General features: G+C 33.9%; 1 protein-coding gene across 2 annotated transcripts in view; it reads left to right on the plus strand.

The window, feature by feature from the left end:
* The window catches only part of plxnb3 (plexin B3), a 151,306-nt gene that overhangs the window by 70,083 nt on the left and 57,223 nt on the right, over positions 1-24,000 (plus strand). For both annotated transcript variants that reach the window (XM_061902769.1, XM_061902770.1), the window contains exons 2-3: positions 9,701-10,096; positions 17,684-18,407. In XM_061902769.1, the coding sequence (XP_061758753.1) occupies positions 9,717-10,096; positions 17,684-18,407 (1,104 nt within the window). In that variant the 5' untranslated portion in view covers positions 9,701-9,716. The remainder of the gene's footprint in view (positions 1-9,700; positions 10,097-17,683; positions 18,408-24,000) is intronic.

Below are 24,000 nucleotides of genomic sequence, written 5' to 3' on the forward strand. Positions count from 1 at the left end.
ATTTCTGGCCAACATATGAAATAACAAGTGTGTGTACAAATTTGAAGTGCGCCCTCACTGGCCAACATATGAAATAACAAATGTGTGTAAGAAATTGAAATGTACCCCCTTTGGCCAAAATTTATTAAAAATAAATAAATAAATCAATATGTATATAAAGACAAACTGTAATAACTTCAAGTAAATAATGAAGGTTAAATGTTTCAAAAAATAACTAAAAGCAGTCTTTTTCTCACAATGTGTCGACTTTTTTCTTAGAAAATTGGGAACAATTTCTCATATTCTTTCTGTCTCTGTAATAATGCAATATTTTCTAGTTAAACCATTACTTTTTTATGTAAAAGTATTAATTTTTAATGCAAATTGGTGACATTTGTCATATACAAATGTACATTTTATCACAATATTGCCCATTTCTGGCCAACATATGTAATAACAAGTGTGTGTAAGAAATTGAAATGTACCCCCTTTGGCCAAAATTAATTTAAAAAAAATAAATAAATCAATATGTATATAAAGACAAACTGTAATAACTTCAAGTAAATAATGGAAATTAAATGTTTAAAAAAATAACTAAAAGCAGTCTTTTTCTCACAATGTGTCGACTTTTTTCTTGGAAAATTGGGAACAATTTCTCATATTCTTTCTGTCTTTGTAATAGTGCAATATTTTCTAGTTAAACCATTACTTTTTTTTATGTAAAAGCATAAATTTTTAATGCAAAATGGTGACATTTGTCATGTAAAAATGTAAATTTTATCACAATATTGCCCATTTCTGGCCAACATATGAAATAACAAGTATGTGTACAAATTTGAAGTGCGCCCCCTTTGGTCAACATATGAAATAACAATTGAGTGTAAACATTTGAAGTGCTCCCCATTTGGTTAACATATGAAATAACAAGTGAGTGTGTGTAAGAAATTGAAATGTGCACCATTTGGCCAAAATTAATAAAAATAAATAAATAAATACGTATATAGAGACATATTGTAATAGCCTGAAGTAAATAATGAAGATCTTTTTTTTTAAATGAACTAAAAGCAGTCTTTTTGTCACAATGTGTTGACTTTTTTCTTATAAAATTGGGAACAATTTCTCATATTCTTTCTGTTTCTGTAATATTGCAAGATTATCTCGTAAAACCATGACTTTTTTATGTAAAAGTATTACTTTTTAATGCAAAATGGTGACGTTTGTCATATAAAAATATAAATTTTTATCACAATATTGCCCATTTCTGGCCAACATATGAAAAAACAAGTGTGTGTACAAATTTTAAGTGCTCCCCCTCTGGTCAGCCCTATGTAATAACAAGTGTGTGTAAACATTTGATGTGCTCCCCCTTTGGTCAACATATGAAATAACAAGTGTGTGTGTAAGAAATTGAAATGGGCCCCCTTTGGCAAAAATTAATAAAAATAAATGAATATATATATATATATATATATATATATATATATATATATATATATATATATATATATATATATATATATATATATATATATGTAGGTGTGGGAAAAAAATCACAAGACTACTTCATCTCTACAGATCTGTTTCATGAGGGGTTCCCTCAATCTCCTGATGATTGAGGGAACCCCTCATGAAACAGATCTGTAGAGATGAAGTAGTCTTGTGATTTTTTCCCACACCTACATATTGCGCTCTACCACGGTATCGAGCACTATTCTCCGGATAATCCAATCAAGACATATATATATATATATATATATGTATATAAAGACATACTGTAATAACTTCAAGTAAATAGTGAAGATTACATTTTTTTAAATGACCAAAAAGCAGTCTTTTTCTCACATGGTGTCGACTTGTTTCTTATAAAATTGGGAACAATTTCTCATATTCTTTCGGTTTCTGTAATATTGCGATTTTTTTCTCGTAAAACCATTACTTTTTTTATGTCAAATTATTACTTTGTTATGCAAAATGGTGACATTTGTCATATAAAAATGTAGATTTTATCACAATATGGCCCATCTCTGGTCAACATATGAAATAACAAGTGTGTGTAAGAAATTGAAATGCGCCCCCTTTGGCCAAAATTAATAAAAATAAATATATAAATATGTATGTAGAGACATACTGTAATAACTTCAAGTAAATAATGAAGATACATTTTTTTTAAATGAACTAAATGTCACATGGTGTCGACTTTTTTCCTATAAAATTGGGAACAAAATCTCATATTCTTTCTGTTTCTGTAGTATTGCAATATTTTCTCGTAAAATTATTACATTTCAATGCCAAATGGTGACATTTGTCATATAAAATTCAGACTTTTATCACAATATTGCCCATTTTTTTCTTGTTCTTGTAACATTCTTGTTCTTGTGACATTTTTTTGAGTAAAATGTTGACTTTTGTCATCTTTTTGCCATGCAAAATTCCGATTATTATTGTAATATTGCCAACATTTTAAAGTTTTCTTATAAAATTTGGACTTTTGCCGGGTAAAATGATGACTCTTTTCATGAATTGACAACATTTTTTGCTCTTCTTGTAAAATAGCGACTATTATTGAGTAAAATTTCAACTTTAATTATAATATCGCACAAATGTTCAGTTTTTCTTGTAAAATTTTAACTTGCCTTGAGTAAAATGACGGCTTTTATTATAACACCGCCAAAATTCTGAGTTTTTCTTGTGAAATTGTGACCTTTTTCTGGTGAAATTTCAACTCATTTTTCACAACAAGCTTTTTTATTTTTGCATAGTATGTATATATTATTAATGTTGTAAATACACATCTTTATATATTTAGAAAGGGTGGTCCTAAAGAGGGGGGCTTTTTTTCTCAGGTCTTAAGAAGGTTACAAATACAAGGGTGTGTGTGTGTGTGTGTGTGTGTGTGTGTGTGTGTGTGTGTGTGTGTGTGTGTGTGTGTGGGTGTGTGTGTGTGTGTGCGTGTGTGTGTGTGTGCGTGCCTGAGGTAAGACAGCGTCTAATATCACCTCGACATGTCGAAGACATTTACATAGAGAGCGGAGAAGGAGGGGGTGAGAGCCCCCGAGAGCAAAGGAACACGGAGGAGGCGGGGGAGGAAGGGAAAGGAGGGGGCGTGGACAAGAGGGGGGGGGGGGGGGGCAGCATGGGAGGGGGGGGGGGGGCGAAGAAACAAAAGAGGACCGATGCCGAAACAAACGTCGCGGTTTAACAAAGTAAAGTGCAGAATATTTTGAATGTTGCCAAACAGGCGGGGAGTTTTTCACCCCGAGCATCATCCTGGCTGTTGCCATGGTTACCAGAGCAGGATGCAATTGGGGGCGCGGTGGGAGAGTGACCTGATGCTGCGAACAACAACCAATCACAGCGCGCTCTTCTCTCTTTTTTTTTTTTTAAATCTTAAATTTTAGATCTCCTTTTACGCCCGGACCCTGGTGGTGCAGTTCTTGTCCCAGGACCCCAGCGTGGGACCCTGGGCAGTGTTCTGGGTGTTCTTCAGCAGGTCCTGGGGGGGGTGTTCATTGGGAAGTCCTTTTCGGACTCCAACTGGTCCTCGGTGGGGGGTGGTTAGCCTGGTCCTTGTGGAGGATTACAGTAGTCCTTGAGGCCGGTGTGGACAGTCTCTGGGGACTGCAGGGGAAGTCATTAACTGGCCCCTGAGGAAGAAGCCCTGGACAGTCTTCAGAGAGTTCTAGAAGAAGGCCTCAAGAGTTCTGGAGTACTTCCACATGATTGAAGTTATATTGGATCTTATGTGCAAAGACATGAATCACATATGGTCTCTTTAACCCAGTGTGTGTGTGTGGGGGGTGGGGTGTGTGAGAAATACCAGCCTATACGTTGACACATCCATATAGATAAGAGTAAACATTCACTTCGGGGGGGGGGCGTGAGAAATACTAGCCTATACGTTGACACATCCATATAGATAAGACTAAACATTCACTTCGGGGGGGGGGTCGTGAGAAATAAATGCCTATATGTTGACACATATCAGACATATAAATCAACATTCACTTCAGGGGGGGCGTGAGAAACAACAACCTATGTGTTGACACAAAAGAGATAGATAACACAATTCACCTCAGTGGGGTGTGAGAAATAATAGCCCATATGTTGACACATATCAGCTAAATAAACATTCACTTCAGGGGGGGGGCGTGAGAAATAATAGCCTATATGTTGACGCATACAGATAGATAACCCAATAAACATTCACTCCAGGAGGGGCGTGAGAAATAATAGCCTATATGTTGACACATATCAGATAGCTAAATAAACATTCACTTCAGGGGGGCGTGAGAATTAATAGCCTATATGTTGACACATACAGATATATAACCCAATAAACATTCACTTCAGGAGGGGCGTGACAAATAATAGCCTATATGTAGACACCTAAAGATAGATAATGGAATAAACATTCGCTTCGGGGGGGGGCGTGAGGAATACTAGCCTATACGTTGACACATACATATAGATAAGACCAAACATTCACTTCAGAGGGGGGGGGGGGCGTGAGAAATACTAGCCTATACGTTGACACATCCATATAGATAAGACTAAACATTCACTTCAGGGGGGCGTGAGAAATAAATGCCTATATGTTGACACATATCAGACATATAAATCAACATTCACTTCAGGGGGGCGTGAGAAACAACAACCTATATGTTGACACAAAAGAGATAGATACAACAATTCACCTCAGTGGGGTGTGAGAAATAATAGCCCATACGTTGACACATATCAGCTAAATAAACATTCACTTCAGGGGGGGCGTGAGAAATAATAGCCTATATGTTGACGCATACAGATAGATAACCCAATAAACATTCACTCCAGGAGGGGCGTGAGAAATAATAGCCTATATGTTGACACATATCAGATAGCTAAATAAACATTCACTTCAGGGGGGCGTGAGAATTAATAGCCTATATGTTGACACATACAGATATATAACCCAATAAACATTCACTTCAGGAGGGGCGTGACAAATAATAGCCTATATGTAGACACCTAAAGATAGATAATGCAATAAACATTCGCTTCGGGGGGGGGCGTGAGAAATACTAGCCTATACGTTGACACATACATATAAATGGGTTGTACTTGTATAGCGCTTTTCTACCTTCAAGGTACTCGAAGCGCTTTGACACTACTTCCACATTTACCCATTCACCCACACATTCACACACTGATGGAGGGAGCTGCCATGCAAGGCGCCAACCAGCACCCATCAGGAGCAAGGGTGAAGTGTCTTGCTCAGGACACAACGGACGTGACGAGGTTGGTACTAGGTGGGAATTGAACCAGGGACGCTCGGGTTGCGCACGGCCACTCTCCCCACTGCGCCACAGATAAGACTAAACATTCACTTCAGAGGGGGGGGGGCGTGAGAAATAAATGCCTATATGTTGACACATATCAGACATATAAATCAACATTTACTTCAGGGGGGCGTGAGAAACAACAACCTATATGTTGACACAAAAGAGATAGATAACACAATTCACCTCAGTGGGGTGTGAGAAATAATAGCCCATATGTTGACACATATCAGCTAAATAAACATTCACTTCAGGGGGGGCGTGAGAAATAATAGCCTATATGTTGACGCATACAGATAGATCACCCAATAAACATTCACTTCAGGAGGGGCGTGAGAAATAATAGTCTATATGTTGACACATATCAGATAGCTAAATAAACATTCACTTCAGGGGGGCGTGAGAATTAATAGCCTATATGTTGACACATACAGATATATAACCCAATAAACATTCACTTCAGGAGGGGCGTGACAAATAATAGCCTATATGTTGACACATATCAGATAGCTAAATAAACATTCATTTCAGGGGGGCGTGAGAAATAATAGCCTATATGTTGACGCATACAGATAGATCACCCAATAAACATTCACTTCAGGAGGGGCGTGAGAAATAATAGTCTATATGTTGACACATATCAGATAGCTAAATAAACATTCACTTCAGGGGGGCGTGAGAATTAATAGCCTATATGTTGACACATACAGATATATAACCCAATAAACATTCACTTCAGGAGGGGCGTGACAAATAATAGCCTATATGTTGACACATATCAGATAGCTAAATAAACATTCACTTCAGGGGGGCGTGAGAAATAATAGCCTATATGTTGACGCATACAGATAGATAACCCAATAAACATTCACTTCAGGAGGGGCGTGAGAAATAGTAACCTATAGTTGACACATACAAACAGATAATACTAAACATTCACTTCAGGGGGGCAAGAGAAATACCAGCCTATATGTTGACACATACAGATAAATAACACAATAAACATTCACTTCAGGGGGGGCGTGAGAAATAATAGCCTATATGTTGACACATAAACAGATCAATAAAGATTCACTTCGGGGTCGGGGGGGGGGTATGAGAGGTACTAGTGTATTTGTTGACACATACAGATAAATAACACAATAAACATTCACTTCAGGGGGGGCGTGAGAAATAATTGCCTATATTTTGACACATAAACAGATAAAGTTTCACTTCGAAGGGGGGGGCATGAGAGGTAATAGTGTATTTGTTGACACATACAGATACATAAAAAATAAAAAAACTTTCACTTCGGGGGGGGGGCGTGAAAAGTTTTTGTCCGGTAGAAAAATGTAACTGTGAGCTAGATCCCAACTTCTTAAATAACAAAATATGTAGAGTTACTAAATAACTATCTCCACACATACAGATAACAGAATAAGGATACATTTTTGTGAGAACAAAAGAAAATAGTTGTGAGCCCATCAACAAGACTTTGGTGTCCAACTTCACTTCCTGACAACCTTCAAGTCTCCTCCCCATGAATTATTGATGACTTCCTTATTATCATACTAGTGAGTCGCCATGGAAATGTGTTCCGCAGCCTGTGTGTGTGTGCGTGTGTGTGTGTGCGTGTGTGTGTGTGTGAGTGTGTGTGTGTGTGTGTGCGCCCGAGGCCCCAGCGTATCCCAGCATGCACCAGGACCAGTTCGGCAGCGAGCACTCGTTTCTCGCACAGCGGGGCGGCGAGCGGCAGGGGTGGGGGGGTTGGGGATGCCAATGAATGGAGTTTTTGTATCAAGTCTTTTTGATATTTTAGTACAAGGTCAGCACCCCCTGCTGGCGCTGCTACCTCTTTGCGTGCTAACAGCGTTTATTTTACGGCCCCGCCCTTGACCGTCTCAAGGTCGTTGTCCCCTTCAGAACCGGTACGATACGTAGATTTATTTATTTTTAATCCCCAAGAACTATAGAACATGTCACGCCCGTGGGATCAGGTTTTGTTTTTGTCATGTTCGGTTTCATTTTTTTTGGACACTCAGTTCCTGTTACTGCACTTCCTTATTTTCCTTGTTACCATGCCAACTCATTCATGTTCACCTTGCCCTCATGTCACGCCCCTGTCCTCAGTTCTCACACCTGTTTGTAATGATCATGTCCACTATTTAAACCTGTAGTTGCCAGGTAGTCAGCCTGGCAACTTTTCATATTCCTCAACTGCCTTCATGCCATGCCATCCATCCATCCATTTTCTACCGCTTATTCCCTTTTGGGGTCGCGGGGGGCGCTGTCCAGGGTACACCCTGGACAAGTCGCCACCTCATCGCGGTTGCTGTTAATCATTCTGTCCAAGTTCCCTCCTGCCCGTGCCACGTACGTTTTTGGTTTTTTAGGTCACAGTTATTGAGTTTTGTGTTTCATGCCATAGTGCTAGTTTTTGTTGTATGGCCAAGTTTTGTTCTTCCGCCCTCTTCCGCACCTTTTGTTTGCTTCCTTGGTTTGTAGTTTGTTAGTATAAATAAATATTGTACTTACATTCACGTCTTGCTCGTGCCAATTTCCCTTTGCATCGGAGAAACAATCACAGTCATAGTCCAAGTCCTGACAGGACATGCCATTTCAGGAGAAGTTTCGTGCGAATGCGGAAGGGCCAAAGCCGAACTGAGATGCTAACAGTTAGCTCGCTGTCCAGATAGCGTCAAAATGAGCTAGAAAAAGTTAGCTTGTTAGCAGTACTATGCTAACAATAACATTCTTGCAGTTAGCGTTAGTACAATACCCAAATATACGACACTGAGGGGTATACCTGCTAAAAAAAGTTAGCATGTCAGTAGTACTATGCTGCAAATAGCATACTTACAGTTAGCATTAGCGAAATACCCAAATACACGGCACTAAGGTGTATATCTGCTAAGTTAGGGTTCCGGGTTCGATCCCCGCTTCCACCATCCTTTGGTAAGACACTTTACCCACCTGCTCTCAGTGCCCACACTGGTTTAAATGTAACTTAGATATTGGGTTTCACTATGTAAAGCGCTTTGAGCCACTAGAGAAAAGGGCTGTATAAATATAATTCACTCCACTTCACTTTTCCTCTTTGTTCCGGAGGACACCACGTCCACAGTTTCCAAAAACAATCTGAAATGTGGACTCGTCAGACCACAGAGCACTTTTCCACTTTGCATCAGTCCATCTTGGATGAGCTCGGGCGCAGCGAAGCATTTCTGGGTGTTGTTGATAAATGGCTTTCACTTTGCATAGTAGTTGTTGGTTTTAAGGTTTTCTAAAACACTGGTCTACATGATGCATCTGATCTAATGTCATTTAACGTGATATAAGGAAAACATTTATTATATTTACTATATAATGGTAATATTTGTATATTTTTTGATCTTGTTGGCCACACATTTTGAACAGTAACACTGTGTACTTGGACTATAAGACTTAGGCGTACCGCAGTTTGGCTTCATATTGCACCACACATTTTCAATAAGAGACAGGTCTGGACTACAGGCAGGCCAGTCTAGTACCTGCACTCTTTTACTATGAAGCCACGCTGTTGTAACACGTGCCTTGGCATTGTCTTGCTGAAATAAGCAGGGGCGTCCATGACAACGTTGCTTAGATGGCAACATATGTTGCTCCAAAACCTGTCTGTACCTTTCAGCATTAATCCCAGATGGTGCCTTTTCAACAGTCCGGATGGTTCTTTGGGCCGGTATAGCTCGGTTGGTAGAGCTGCCGTGCCAGCAACTTGAGGGTTCCGGGTTCGATCCCCGCTTCTGCCATCCTTGGGCAACACACTTTACCCACCTTCACCCAGCGCCACCCACCCTGGTTTGAATGTAACTTAGATATTGGGTTTCACTATGTAAAGCGCTTTGAGTCACTAGAGAAAAGCGCTATATAAATATAATTGACTTCACCTTTCCTCTTTGGTCCGGAAGACACCACGTCCACAGTTTCCAAAAACAATTTGAAATGTGGACTCGTCAGACCACAGAGCACTTTCCCACTTTGCATCAGTCCATCTTGGATGAGTTCGGGCCCAGCGAAACGTTTCTGGGTGTTGTTGATAAATGGCTTTCACTTTGCATAGTAGTTGTTATATTTAAGGTTTTTTAAAACACTGGTCTACGTGATGTCATTTAACGTGATCTAAAGAAAACATTTATTATATTTAATATATAATGATAATATTTATATCTGTTTTAATCTTGTTGGCCACACATTTTGAACAGTAACACTGTGTACTTGGAATATAGGACTTAGTTTGGTCCAACACAATTGTTATTTTCCTTTTTCCAAATATCTCGATAGAATTGGTCCGTTCCGGGGTCAAACTGTGGACCCCGAAAGCCAAAGAAAAAGCAGATTTGTACGAGCCTGTCAATCAAAGAGGTGTGGTCTCTCCCCGGCAGGTGAGGAGGAGCCGCCATGTTGGCCTCCTGGACCCCCCCGTCTCTCCTCCTCCTCCTCCTCTTCCTCCTGCCCTCGGACTCCTCGGTGCGCTGGGTGAGCCTGCGCGGCGCCCCGCTCCGCCACCTGCTGCTGGACCCCCAGTCCGGGTGGGTGTACGTGGGCGGGGTGGACCACCTGTACCAGCTGACCTCGGACCTGGAGCCCGCGTTCCAGGTGAAGACGGGCCCCCACCTGGACTCCCCTGACTGCCTGCCCCCCATCGTGCCCGCCCACTGCCCCTCGGCCAGGCCCACCCACAACCACAACAAGCTGCTGCTGCTGGAGGCGGGGCCGGGGGCGGAGCCTGGCAGCGTCATCGTCTGCGGCTCGCTCTACCAGGGCATCTGTGAAAAGAGGTAAGTGGGCGTGGCTTCTGGGGATGTGCGATACCGCTGATTGTCTGTACGATCCGATACCGATACCTAGCAAATAATAACTTCCATCCATTTTCTACAGCTTGTCCCGTAACATCTTTTTCCAACAATAAAAATGTAAAAAAAAAAAAAGAGCGAAAAATAGGACTGTGATGAAAAAAATCTGAACATTTTATACTAATAATAAATAATATTACACTCATTCATTTGTCTTTAATTAAATATTATAGATATCAAAATGGCCACTTATTGGAAAAAGTTTAGACACCCCTGATCTTAACAATTAGAAGCTTTCAAAATAAAAGCAAAATATACTTAAAATATAGACGTTTAGTTAGTAAAAATAAAATAATCCTAACCGATGAATTAATTTTAAAAATGACAACAACCATAATAAACACTGTAAAATATGTAACTGGACATTAATATTAATATTTATTTAGATTATGCAAATAAATAACCGTCTTATTAAAAAAAAAAAAAATGTTACTCTTATGTGGGGAAAAAACTGTGAAAATGTCTGAAAAAAGAGCAAAAAAATTAGTATGGAATGCAAAGAACTCGTAAATATTAGAAGCTTTCAAAATAAAAGCAAAATATACTTAAAATATAGACAAAGTTTAATTAGTAAAAATAAAATAATCCAAACTGATGAATTAATTTTAAAAATGACAACAACCATAATAATCACTGTAAAATGTGTAACTACATTAATATTAATATTTATTTAGATTATGCAAATAAATAACCGTATTACTGTTTATTTGTTTCTACTCTTAAAGGGGGTTATATTTATTATTGTTAAATGTGTAACTGAACATCAATATTAATATTTATTTAGATTATGCAGATAAATAACCCTATTATTATTATTAAGTTTTTTTTACTCTTATGTGGGGAAAAAACAGTAAAAATGTCCGAAAAAAAGAGAAAAAAAATTAGTAGGGAATGAAAAAAATTCGGAAATATTAGAAACTTTCAAAATAAAAGTAAAAAATACTTCAAATAGTTTAGTTAATAAATATAAAATAATACTAACTTATGAAAAATGACAACAACCATAATAAACACTGTTAAATGTGTAACTGGACATTAATATTAATATTTATTTAGATCATGCAAATAAATAACTCTGTTATTATGAAGTTTTTTTTACTCTTACTTGGGGAAAAAACAGTAAAAATGTCCGAAAAAAGAGCCAAAAAAATTGTATGGAATTAAAAAAAATTTGCAAATATTAGAATCTTTCAAAATAAAAGTAAACTATACTTAAAATATGGACAAAGTTTAATCAGTAAAATTAAAATAATCGTAACTGATGAATTAATTTGAAAAATTACAACAACCATAATAAACAGTGTAAAATGTGTAACTGGACATTAATATTACTATTCATTTAGATCATGCAAATAAATAACCGTACTATTAGTTTTTTTACTCTTAAATGGGGAAAAATCATTTATATTTATTATTATTAAATGTGTAACTGAACATTAATAATAGAAAAACAGTAAAAATGTCCGAAAAAAGAGCAAAAAAATTAGTATGGAATTAAAAAAAAAAAAAGGGAAATATGAGAAGCTTTCAAAATAAAAGCAAAATGTACTTAAAATATAGACAAAGTTTAATTAGTAAAAATGAAATAATCCTAACTGATTAATTAATTTAAAAAATGACGATAACCTTCATAAACAGTGTAAAATGTGTAAATGGTCATTAATATTGAAATTTATTTAGATTATGCAAATAAATAACCATAGTATTTTTTTTTCTACTCTTAAATGGGGAGAAAAACATTTATATTTATTATTATTAAATGTGTAACTGAACATTAATAATAACAATACAGTAAAAATGTCCAAAAAAAGAGCTAAAAAATTAGTATGGAATGAAAAAAACTCGGAAATATTAAAAGCTTTCAAAATAAAAGCAAATTATACTTAATATATAGACAAAGTTTAGTTAGTAAATATAAAATAATCCTAACTGATGAATTAATTTGTAAAATGACAACAACCCTAATAAACACTGTAAAATGTGTAAATGGACATGAATATTATTTATTTAGATTATGCAAATAAATAACCCTATTATTATTTTTTTCTACTCCTACATGCGGAAAAAACATTTATATTTAATATTATTAAATGTGTAACTGAACATTAATATTTACTTAGATTATGCAGATAAATAACCTTATTATTATTATTTTTTTTTTACTCTTACGTGGGAGGAAAACAGTAAAAATGTCCGAAAAAAGAGCAAAAAAATTAGTATGGAATGAAAAAAACTCGGAAATATTAGAAGCTTTCAAAATAAAAGTAAAAAATACTTTTAAAAAATCAGAAATATTAGAAGCTTTAAATTAAAAGTAAAATATACGTAAAATATATTCAATATAAATATCGTAAATATTAGAAGCTTTCAAAATAAAAGTAAAATATACTTAAAAGATAGACAAAGTTTAGTTAGTAAAAATAAAATAATCCTAACCGATGAATTAATGTGAAAAATGACAACAACCATAATAAACACTGTAAAATGTGTAACTGGACATTAATATTGATATTTACTTTGATTAGGCAAATAAATAACCCTATTATTTATTTTCTACTATTAAATGGGGTAAAAGACATTTATATGTATTATTATTAAATGTGTAACTGAACATTAATAATAACAAAACAGTAAAAATGTCCGAAAAAAAGGACAAAAAAAATTGTATGGAATGAAAAAAAGTCGGAAATACTAGAAGCTTTCAAAATAAAAGTCAAATATACTTCAAATATAAACAAAGTTTAGTTAGTAAAAATAAAATAATATTAACTGATGAATTAATATGAAAAATGACAACAACCATAATAAACAGTGTAAAATGTGTAACTGGACATTAATATTTAAATGTATTTAGATTATGCAAATAAATAACCGTATTATTATTTTTTTCTACTCTTAAATCAGGAAAAAAACATTTAGATTTATTATTATTAAATGTGTAACTGAACATTAATAATAACAATACAATAAAAATGTCTGAAAAAAAGAGCAAAAAAATTAGTATGGTATTTAAAAAAACTGGGAAATATTAGAAGCTTTCAAAATAAAAACAAAATATACTTAAAATATAGACAAAGTTTAATTAGTAAAAGTGAAATAATCCTAACTGATTAATTAATTTAAAAAAAATGACGATAACCTTTATAAACAGTGTAAAATGTGTAAATGGACATTAATATTAATATTTATTTAGATTATGCAAATAAATAACCGTAGTATTTTTTTTTCTACTCTTAAATGGGGAAAAAACATTTATATTTATTATTATTAAATGTGTAACTGAACATTAATAATAACAATACAGTAAAAATGTCCAAAAAAAGAGCTAAAAAATTAGTACGGAATGAAAAAAACTCGGAAATATTAAAAGCTTTCAAAATAAAAGCAAATTATATTTAATATATAGACAAAGTTTAGTTAGTAAATATAAAATAATCCTAACTGATGAATTAATTTGTAAAATGACAACAACCCTAAAAAGACATTTATATTTATTATTATTAAATGTGTAACTGAACATTAATAATAACAAAACAGTAAAAATGTCCGAAAAAAAGGACAAAAAAAATTGTATGGAATGAAAAAAAGTCGGAAATACTAGAAGCTTTCAAAATAAAAGTCAAATATACTTCAAATATAAACAAAGTTTAGTTAGTAAAAATAAAATAATATTAAAGGATGAATTAATATGAAAAATGACAACAACCATAATAAACACTGTAAAATGTGTAACTGGATATTAATATTAATATTCATTTAGATTATGCAAATAAATAACCGTATTATTACTTTTTTTTCTACTCTTATATGGGTAAAAAAACATTTGTATTTATTTTTATAAATGTGTAGCTGAACATTAATAATAAAAAATAGTAGAAATGTAGGAAAAAAATAGCAATAGCTGAACATTTTTAAAGTAATAATTAATAAGAATAAACTTATCTACCTATAACTCAAAGTTTTGTCTTTAAATGTATGTATTTTCTGTTTTTAGCAAAGTTTTGTCTTTAAATTTATGTATTATCTGTTTTTAGCATTTTTTTTTTAATTAACTAAACATTTAGAGGCTTTAAAATTATAAAATATACTTAAAATATAAAAAAAGTTTAGTTAGTAAAAATAAAACAATACTAACTTGTGATTTCTTAAAAAAAATGACAACAAGCATAATAAACACTGTTAAATGTGTAACTGAATATAAATATTAATATTTTTTTAGATTATGCAGGTAAATTACCGCATTATTATTTTTTGGTTCTACTCTTAAATGAAGAAAAAAAAGTAAAAATTCCCAAAAAAAGAGCAAAAAAATTAGTATGGAATGAAAAAAACTCTGAAATATTAGAAGCTTTCAAAATAAAAGTAAAATATATTTCAAATATAAACAACTTTTTGTTTGTAAAAATTAAAAATTACTAACTAATGAATTAATATTAAAAATGACAACAACCATAATAAACACTGTAAAATGTGTAACTGAACAATAATATTTATTTAGATTAGATTTAGATTTAGAATTACATTAGATTCCGAGGCACGGCGTGGCGCAGTGGCAGACTGGCCGTGCGCAAACCGAGGGTCCCTGGTTCAATCCCCACCTAGAACCAACCTCGTCACGTCCGTTGTGTCCTGAGCAAGACACTTCACCCTTGCTCCTGATGGGTGCTGGTTGGCGCCTTGCATGGCAGCTCCCTCCATCAGTGTGTGAATGTGTGTGTGAATGGGTAAATGTGGAAGTAGTGTCAAAGCGCTTTGAGTACCTTGAAGGTAGAAAAGCGCTACACAAGTACAACCCATTTATTATTATTATAGATTATGCGGATAAAAAAACTTATTATTATTTTTTTTCTACTCCTAAATGGGGAAAAACATGTATTATTATTATTAAATGTATAACTGAACATTAATAATAAAAAATAGTAAAAATGTAGAAAAAGAAAAACAAAAGCTGAACATTTTTGAAGTAATAGTTAATAAGAATACAATAATTTACCTATAACTCAAATTTTTGTCTTTAAATATATATAACATCTGTTTTTAGCATATTTTTTTTTCAAATACACAAATATCAGAATGGCCGTCACATATTTGACTTTTCAATATTTGGCCCTCCGTGAAAAAAGTTTAGACACTCTTTATTCAAAATAATACTAAATTTTGAATTCATAAAAAAATGACAACTACCATAATAAAAACTGTTAGATGTGTAACTGAGTATTAATATTAATATTTATTTATATTATGCAGGTAAATAGTCGCATTATTAATTTTTTGTTCTACTCTTAAATGGGGAAAAAATGGTAAAAATGTCCGAAAAAAGAGCAAAAAAATCAGTATGGAATGGAAAAAACTCTGAAATATTAGAAACTTTCAAAATAAGAGTGAAATATACTTCAAATATAAACAACGTTTAGTTAGTAAAAATATAACAATACCAACTTATGAATTAATTTAAAAAATGACAACAACCATAATAAACACTTTTAAATGTGTAACTGAACATGATTGATAATATGTATTTAGATCATGCAGATTAATAACTGTAATAACTGAATATTAATAATAATATTTATTTAGGTTATGCAGATAAGCAACCAAATTATTATTATTATTTTTATTATATTCTTACATGGAAACAAAACAATAGTAAAAATGTAAGAAAAAAAGAACAAAATCTGAACATTATTAAACTAATAATTAAAAATAATAAAGTATTTTACCCATAACTCAAAGTTTTGTCTTTAAATATACATATAATATTTGTTTTTAGCATTTTTTTTAATAAAATAAATATCAAAAGTTTAGACACACCTTATCTAAAATATTAGAAGCTTTCAAAATAAAAGTAAAACATACTTCAAATATAAGCAAAGTTTAGTTAGTAAAAATAAAATAATAGTAACTTATGAATTAATTTGAAAAAATGGCAACAACCATAACAAACACTGTTAATTATGTGACTGAACATTAATATTTTTCTAGGTATTGTAGATAAACAACCATATTATTATTAATTTTTTTCTATTCATTCATGGGAACAAAACAATAGTAAAAAAGGGGAAAAAAGGGTATGTAATGAGAAAAAATATATTGTATATTTTACTAATAATTATAGTAAAATACTAATTGACCTACAGCACAAATGTTTGTCTTTAAATATATATAATATCTGTTTTTAGCATTTTTTTAAAGAAAATAGATATCAAAATGCCCCCCCTCCCATTCTTGACTTTTCAATTTTTGGATCTTCGGATCTAAAATATTAGAAGATTTCTAAATAAAAAAATAAACAAAGTTTAGTTAGTTAGTTAAACATAAAATACTAACTTTTGAATTAATAACCATTAAAACACTGTAAAATGTGTAATATTTATTTATTTATTATTATTTTATTAATTTTATTACTTTCTTACCTGGGGAAAAAACTGTAAAAATTTAAGGAAAAAATAGCAAAAAAATTTGCATTTTCTTACATTTCCTGTAAAAATGTAAGAAAAAGGAGCAAGACAATTAGTATGGAGTGTAAAAAAAATCTGAAAGGTTGTAATTAATAATTATTAATAAAATAAGTAGTCAGCAATAATACAAAGCTGACACAATATCTGTTTTTAGCAATTTAAAAATAATAAATATCAAAATGGAAAAATATTTGGCACTTATTAGAAAAAGTTTAGACACCCTGATCTAAAATATTAGAAGCTTTCAAAGTAAAATGAATTTATACTTTAAATATAAACAAAGAAGAAGTAAAAATAAAATAATACAAACTTATGAATTAATTTTAAAAATGACATGGTATCCGCGGCATGGACATTTCAGTATCAGGGTGCACAGAAAAATATGGTATCGACGGCATGGACATTTCAGTATCGGTCCGCACAGTAAAATGTGGTATCGGCGACATGGACATTTCATTATCGGTTCGCTCAGAAAACTGTGGTATCAGTGGCATGGACATTTAGGTATCGGTCCGCACAGAAAAATGTGGTATCGACGCCATGGACATTTCAGTATCGGTCCGCACAAAAAATGTGGTATCGGCGGCATGGACATTTCAGTATCGGTCCGCAAAGAAAAATTTGGTATTGGCAGCATGGACATTGCAATATCGGTCCGCATAATACAGTGTGGTATCGGCGGCATGGACATTTCAGTGTTGGTCCGCACAGAAAAATGTGGTATCGACGGCATGGACATTTCAGTATCAGTCCGCACAGAAAAATGTGGTATCGGCGGCATGGACATTTCAGTATCAGTCTGCACAGAAAAATGTGGTATCGGCTGCATGGACATTTCAGTTTCAGTCCGCACAGAAAAATGTGGTATCGGCGGCATGGACATTTCAGTATCGGTCCGCACAGAAAAATGTGGTATCGACGGCATGGACATTTCAGTATCAGTCCGCACAGAAAAATGTGGTTTCGGCGGCATGGACATTTCAGTATCGGTCGGCACATGACTGGTGGTCCGGCTTGGTTCTGACTCGGGTGTTGTTGTGACTTTGCGGTGCAGGAACGTGTCCAACATCTCCCAGCTGGTCTACCAGTCGTCCAACCCGGTGGACACGGAGTACGTCGCCGCCAACGACCCCCACGTATCCACCGTGGGCATCGTGCTGACCACGGGGGGCGGAGCCAACGGCTCGACGCTGCGTTTCCTGCTGGTGGGGCGGGGCTTCACTGGCAAGGGCCTGGGCGACATCCCGCCCATCACGGCGCGCCGCCTCCACCCGGCGGTCTTCCCCCGCCGCGTCTTCGGCCAGGAGGACGAGCTGGGCAAACTGACCATCGGCAGCTACTCGGAGTACGACAGCCACTTCGTCAAGGCGCTGGCCATCGGCGACCACGTCTACTTCCTCTTCTCGCGGCGGGACGTGCGCTACAAGCGGGAGCACGGCACCTACGTGGCCCGCCTCTGCGTCGCCGACCGCGACTTCGACTCCTACGTGGAGGTGCCGCTGCTCTGCCGGGGGGACCACAACCTGGCCCAGGGGGCGTGGCTCGGCCGGCGCTCGGAGAAGCCCGCGCTCTTCGTGGCCATGGCGGCCGGCTGGGCGCCCACGTCGGTGTCCACGGACAAGTCGGCGCTGTGCGTCTACGGCGTGGAGGAGCTGGACGCCGCCATGGAGGCGGCGCGGGTGTCGTGCTACACCAAAGGAGGGCGCGGGGTCACAGGCCAGGAGGAGGAGGCCTACGTGGTCTACACCTCCTCCTCACACTGCCTCACCCTCCCAGAGGTAAACACTCCCAGCATGCATTGGGGCATACACACGCGGTTAAGGTTGGTCAGCAAGATGACAAGTTGTCACTGGGGTGATGTCATCGCAGATTACAACATGTTTACTGACCTCAATACTCACTCACTCACAGTGTGTGTGTGTGTGTGTGTGTGTGTGTGTGTGTGTGTGTGTGTGTGTGTGTGCGTGTGTGTGTGTGCGTGTGTGTGTGTGCGCGTGTGGATTACAGTTGATAGCCTCAGCAGCTGGAGTCATCAGCAGACAGCTGTCACTCAAACACAGCTGGAAGTATCTGATCTGACCCACAAAACACACACACACGCACACGTTTTACTACAACACACACTCACACATCCTTGTAGTTCCGACCTTCTGGGGACCTGAGTAAAAAAACCCACCTTTTTAGGACCACCCTTTGTAGATATATAAAGATGTGTATTTATAACATTAATAATATATACATACTATGCAAACTATACTATTAAATTATTAATTTTATTGTATTCTTAACTGGAAAAAAAATGGAAAAATTTAAGAAAAAACAGCAAAAAAATTAGCATGGAATGTAACTGAGATAGGCGCCAGCGCCCCCCGCGACCCCGAACGGGAATAAACGGCAGAAAATGGATGGATGGATGTTAAAAAAATCCGAAATGTTGTAACTAATAATTAAGAATAATATACTTATAATTCAAAGCTGACACAACATCTGTTTTTAGCATTTTTTAAATAATAAATATCAAAATTGTTGATTTTTCAATATTTTGCACTTTTTGGAAAAAAGTTTAGACACTCCTGATCTAAAAGTAGAATATTCTTCAAATATAAACAAACTTTAGTTAGTTAGTTAGTTAGTTAAAACATAAAATACTAACTATTGAATTAATAACCATTAAAACACTGAAAAATCTGTAATATTTTTTTTTATATATATTTTATTAATTTTATTCTATTATTACCTGTAAAAATGTAAGAAAAAAGAGTAAAACAATTAGTATGGAATGAAAAAAAAAATCTGAAATGTTGCAACTAATAGTTAATAATATACCTATAATACACACACGCACACGTTTTACTACAACACACACGCACACACTCACATCCTTGTAGTTCCGACCTTCTGGGGACCTGAGGAAAAAAGCCCACCTTTTTAGGACCACCCTTTGTAGATATATAAAGATGTGTATTTATAACATTAATAATATATACATACTATGCAAACTATACTATTAAATTATTAATTTTATTGTATGTTTAACTGGAAAAAAACTGTAAAAATTTAAGAAAAAACAGCAAAAAAATTAGCATGGAATGTAAAAAAAAATCCGAAATGTTGTAACTAATAATTAATAATAATATACTTATAATTCAAAGCTGACACAACATCTGTTTTTAGCATTTTTTAAATAATAAATATCAAAAGTGTTGATTTTTCAATGTATTGCACTTTTTGGAAAAAAGTTTAGACACTCCTGATCTAAAATATTAGAATCTTTCAAAATAAAAGTAAAATATGCCTCAAACATAAACAAACTTTAGTTAGTTAGTTAAAACATAAAATACTAACTATTGAATTAATAACCATTAAAACACTGAAACATCTGTAATATTTATTTATTTTTTGTATTTTATTAATTTTATTCTATTATTACCTGTAAAAATGTAAGAAAAAGGAGCAAAACATTTAGTATGGAATGAAAAAAACATCTGAAATGTTGCAACTAATAGTTAATAATATACCTATAATACACACACGCACACGTTTTACTACAACACACACACACACACACACACGCACACACACACACACACACACACACACACACACATCCTTGTAGTTCTGACCTTCTGGGGACCTGAGGAAAAAACCCACATCTTTAGGGCCACCCTTTCTAGATATATAAAGATGTGTATTTATAACATTAATAATATATACATACTATACAAACTATACTATTAAATTATTAATTTTATTGTATTGTTAACTGGAAAAAAAATGTAAATTTAAGAAAAAATAAGCAAAAAAATTTGCATGGAATGTAAAAAAAAATCTGAAATGTTGTAACTAATAATTAATAATAATATACTTATAATTCAAAGCTGACACATCTGTTTTTAGCATTCTTTAAATAATAAAATATCCAAATTCTTGATTTTTTCAATATTTTGCACTTTTTGGAAAAAAGTTTAGACATTCCTGATCTAAAATATTAGAATCTTTCAAAATAAAAGTAGAATATGCTTCAAATACAAACAAACTTTAGTTAGTTAGTTAAAACATAAAATACTAACTATTGAATTAATAACCATTAAAACACTGAAACATCTGTAATATATATATATTTTTTTATTCTATTATTACCTGTAAAAATTTAAGAAAAAGGAGCAAAACATTTAGTATGGAATGAAAAAAAAATCTGAAATGTTGCAACTAATAGTTAATAATATACCTATAATACACACACGCACACGTTTTACTACAACGTTCACACACACACACACACACATCCTTGTAGTTCTGACCTTCTGGGGACCTGAGGAAAAAACCCACCTTTTTAGGACCACCCTTTGTAGATATATAAAGATGTGTATTTATAATATTAATAATATATACATACAATGCAAACTACACTATTAAATTATTAATTTTATTGTATTCTTAACTGGAAAAAAACTGTAAAAATTAAAGAAAAAAAGAGCAAAAAAATTAACATGGAATGTAAAAAAAAATCTGAAATGTTGTAACTAATAATTAATAATAATATACTTATAATTCAAAGCTGACACAACATCTGTTTTTAGCATTTTTTAAATAATAAAATATTGAAATTCTTGATTTTTCAATATTTTGCACTTTGTGGAAAACAGTTTAGACACTCCTGATCTAAAATATTACAACCTTTCAAAATAAAAGTAGAATATGCTTCAAATACAAACAAACTTTAGTTAGTTAATTAAAACATAAAATACTAACTATTGAATTAATAACCATTAAAACACTGAAACATCTGTAATATTTTTTTTAATATATATTTTATTAATTTTAATCTATTATTACCTGTAAAAATTTAAGAAAAATGAGCAAAACATTTCGTATGGAATGAAAAAAAAATCTGAAATGTTGCAACTAATAGTTAATAACATACCTATAATACACACACGCACACGTTTTACTACAACATACACACACACACACACACACACACACACACACACACACACACACACACACACACACACACACACACACACATCCTTGTAGTTCTGACCTTCTGGGGACCTGAGGAAAAAACCCACCTTTTTAGGACCACCCTTTGTAGATATATAAAGATGTGTATTTATAACATTAATAATATATACATACTATGCAAACTATACTATTCAATTATTAATTTTATTGTATTCTTAACTGGAAAAACACTAAAAATTTAAGAAAAAAGAGCAAAAAAATTTGCATGGAATGTAAAAAAAAATCTGAAATGTTGTAACTAATAATTAATAATAATATACTTATAATTCAAAGCTGACACATCTGTTTTTAGCATTTTTTTTAAATAATAAAATATCAAAATTCTTGATTTTTTTTAAATATTTTGCACTTTTTGGAAAAAAGTTTAGACACTCCTGATCTAAAATATTAGAATCTTTCAAAATAAAAGTAGAATATGCTTCAAATGTAAACAAACTTTAATTAGTTAGTTAAAACATAAACTACTAACTATTGAATTAATAACCATTAAAACACTGAAACATCTGTAATATTTATTTATTTTTTTATATTTTATTAATTTTATTCGTTTATTACCTGTAAAAATTTAAGAAAAAGGAGCAAAACAATTAGTATGGAATGAAAAAAAAATCTGAAATGTTGCAACTGATAGTTAATAATATACCTATAATACACACACGCACTCGTTTTACTACAACACACACACACACACACACACATCCTTGTAGTTCTGACCTTCTGGGGACCTGAGGAAAAAAGCCCACCTTTTTAGGACCACCCCTTTCTAGGTATATATAAATGTGTCTTTATAACATTAATAATATATGCATACTATGCAAATATGAAAAAGCTTGTTGTGAAAAAAGAGTTGGAATTTCCCAAGATAAAGATCACAATTTCACAAGAAAAACTTTTGGCGGTATTATAAAAAAAAGTCGTCATTTTACTCGACGCAAGTCAAAATGTTACAAGAAAAACGAAACATTTGCGCAATGTTACGATAAAATTCGGAATTTTACTCAATAACAGTCGCAGTCTGACAAGAAAAGCTCAAAATTTTGGCAATTTTTTGAAAAGAGGCGTCTTTTTACTCGACAAAAGTCACATCTTTATCAAGAAAAACTTTAACATTTTGGCAATCTTATAATGATAATCTGAATTTTTACTTGGCGAAATGATGAGAAACGTCATAATTGTACTCAAAATATGTCACTGCTTTACAAGAACAAAAAAAAGGGCAATATTGTGATAAAAGTCAGAATTCTGCTTGACAAATGTCACCATTTTGCAGTAAAAAGTAATAATTTTACATAAAAATATGTTTTGTGGTCACGTTCTGTTTGGTTTTGGACTCATTGTGCACTCTTGTTTGTTTTGTCACCATGACAACTCATTAGTTTCACCTGTTATGTGTTCACGACTCACGCACCTGATTTGTTTGGACTCACGCACCTGTCAATCACTGCACCGCTATTTAAGCCCATAGTTGCCAGGCAGTCAGCCTGGCGACATCACACTCCTGACACTTCTTATTGCTCACTTCTTGCCATAGTTTCATGCTTTTCACGTCACAGTAAGTGTGTAGTTTTGTTTCATGTCCTTAGTCTGTTTATGTGTTAGTTTTGTACCTGTGTTAAGTTTGTTCCCCGCCTTGTGCGCGCCCTTTGATTTTGTAGTACTTTTTGAGTGTTAAAATTAAAATATGTCATTACCTTCACGTCATGTCCGGTCCAGTCGTTTTGCACCATGGGAAAACAAAACTCACCAAAGTCCACGTCATGAAAAAAAAAAAAGTTATAATTTTACGAGGAAATATTGCAATATTGCAGAAACAGAAATAATATGAAAAATTGTTCCCAATTTTATAAGAGAAATGTCGACACAATGTGAGAAAAATACTTATTTTAATTATTGTATTATTTATTGTATTTATTCTTAATTATTTACTTTAAGTTATTACAGTATGTCTCTATATACATATTTATTTATTTTTTTTTAATTAATTTTGGCCAAAGGTGGTGTACTTCAAATTGTTTACAAACATTTGTTATTTCATATGTTGACCAGAGGGGGAGCACTTTTAAAAGCGACACACAGTCAATGTGGAAAAATCCCTCCTTTTTGGCACCACCCTCATTTTGATAGATATCACCACCAGGGGTGCAAATGAGACATTCTCTATTAGATGCAATGTTATTGGGACCATGATTTATGTCATCACTTGTTCACACCTCCTCATATGGAAGCTACTTTTCCTTCTTCATGTCTCAAGAAGGCTAGAAATACAAGAACACACACACACACGGATTAAACTGCAGTGTTGTTGGTGAACATCCTCGTTCATCAGTGTGTGTGTGTGTGTGT

The sequence above is a fragment of the Nerophis ophidion genome, linkage group LG06, assembly GCF_033978795.1.
Source record: "Nerophis ophidion isolate RoL-2023_Sa linkage group LG06, RoL_Noph_v1.0, whole genome shotgun sequence".
In the NCBI taxonomy this organism is placed as follows: domain Eukaryota; kingdom Metazoa; phylum Chordata; class Actinopteri; order Syngnathiformes; family Syngnathidae; genus Nerophis; species Nerophis ophidion.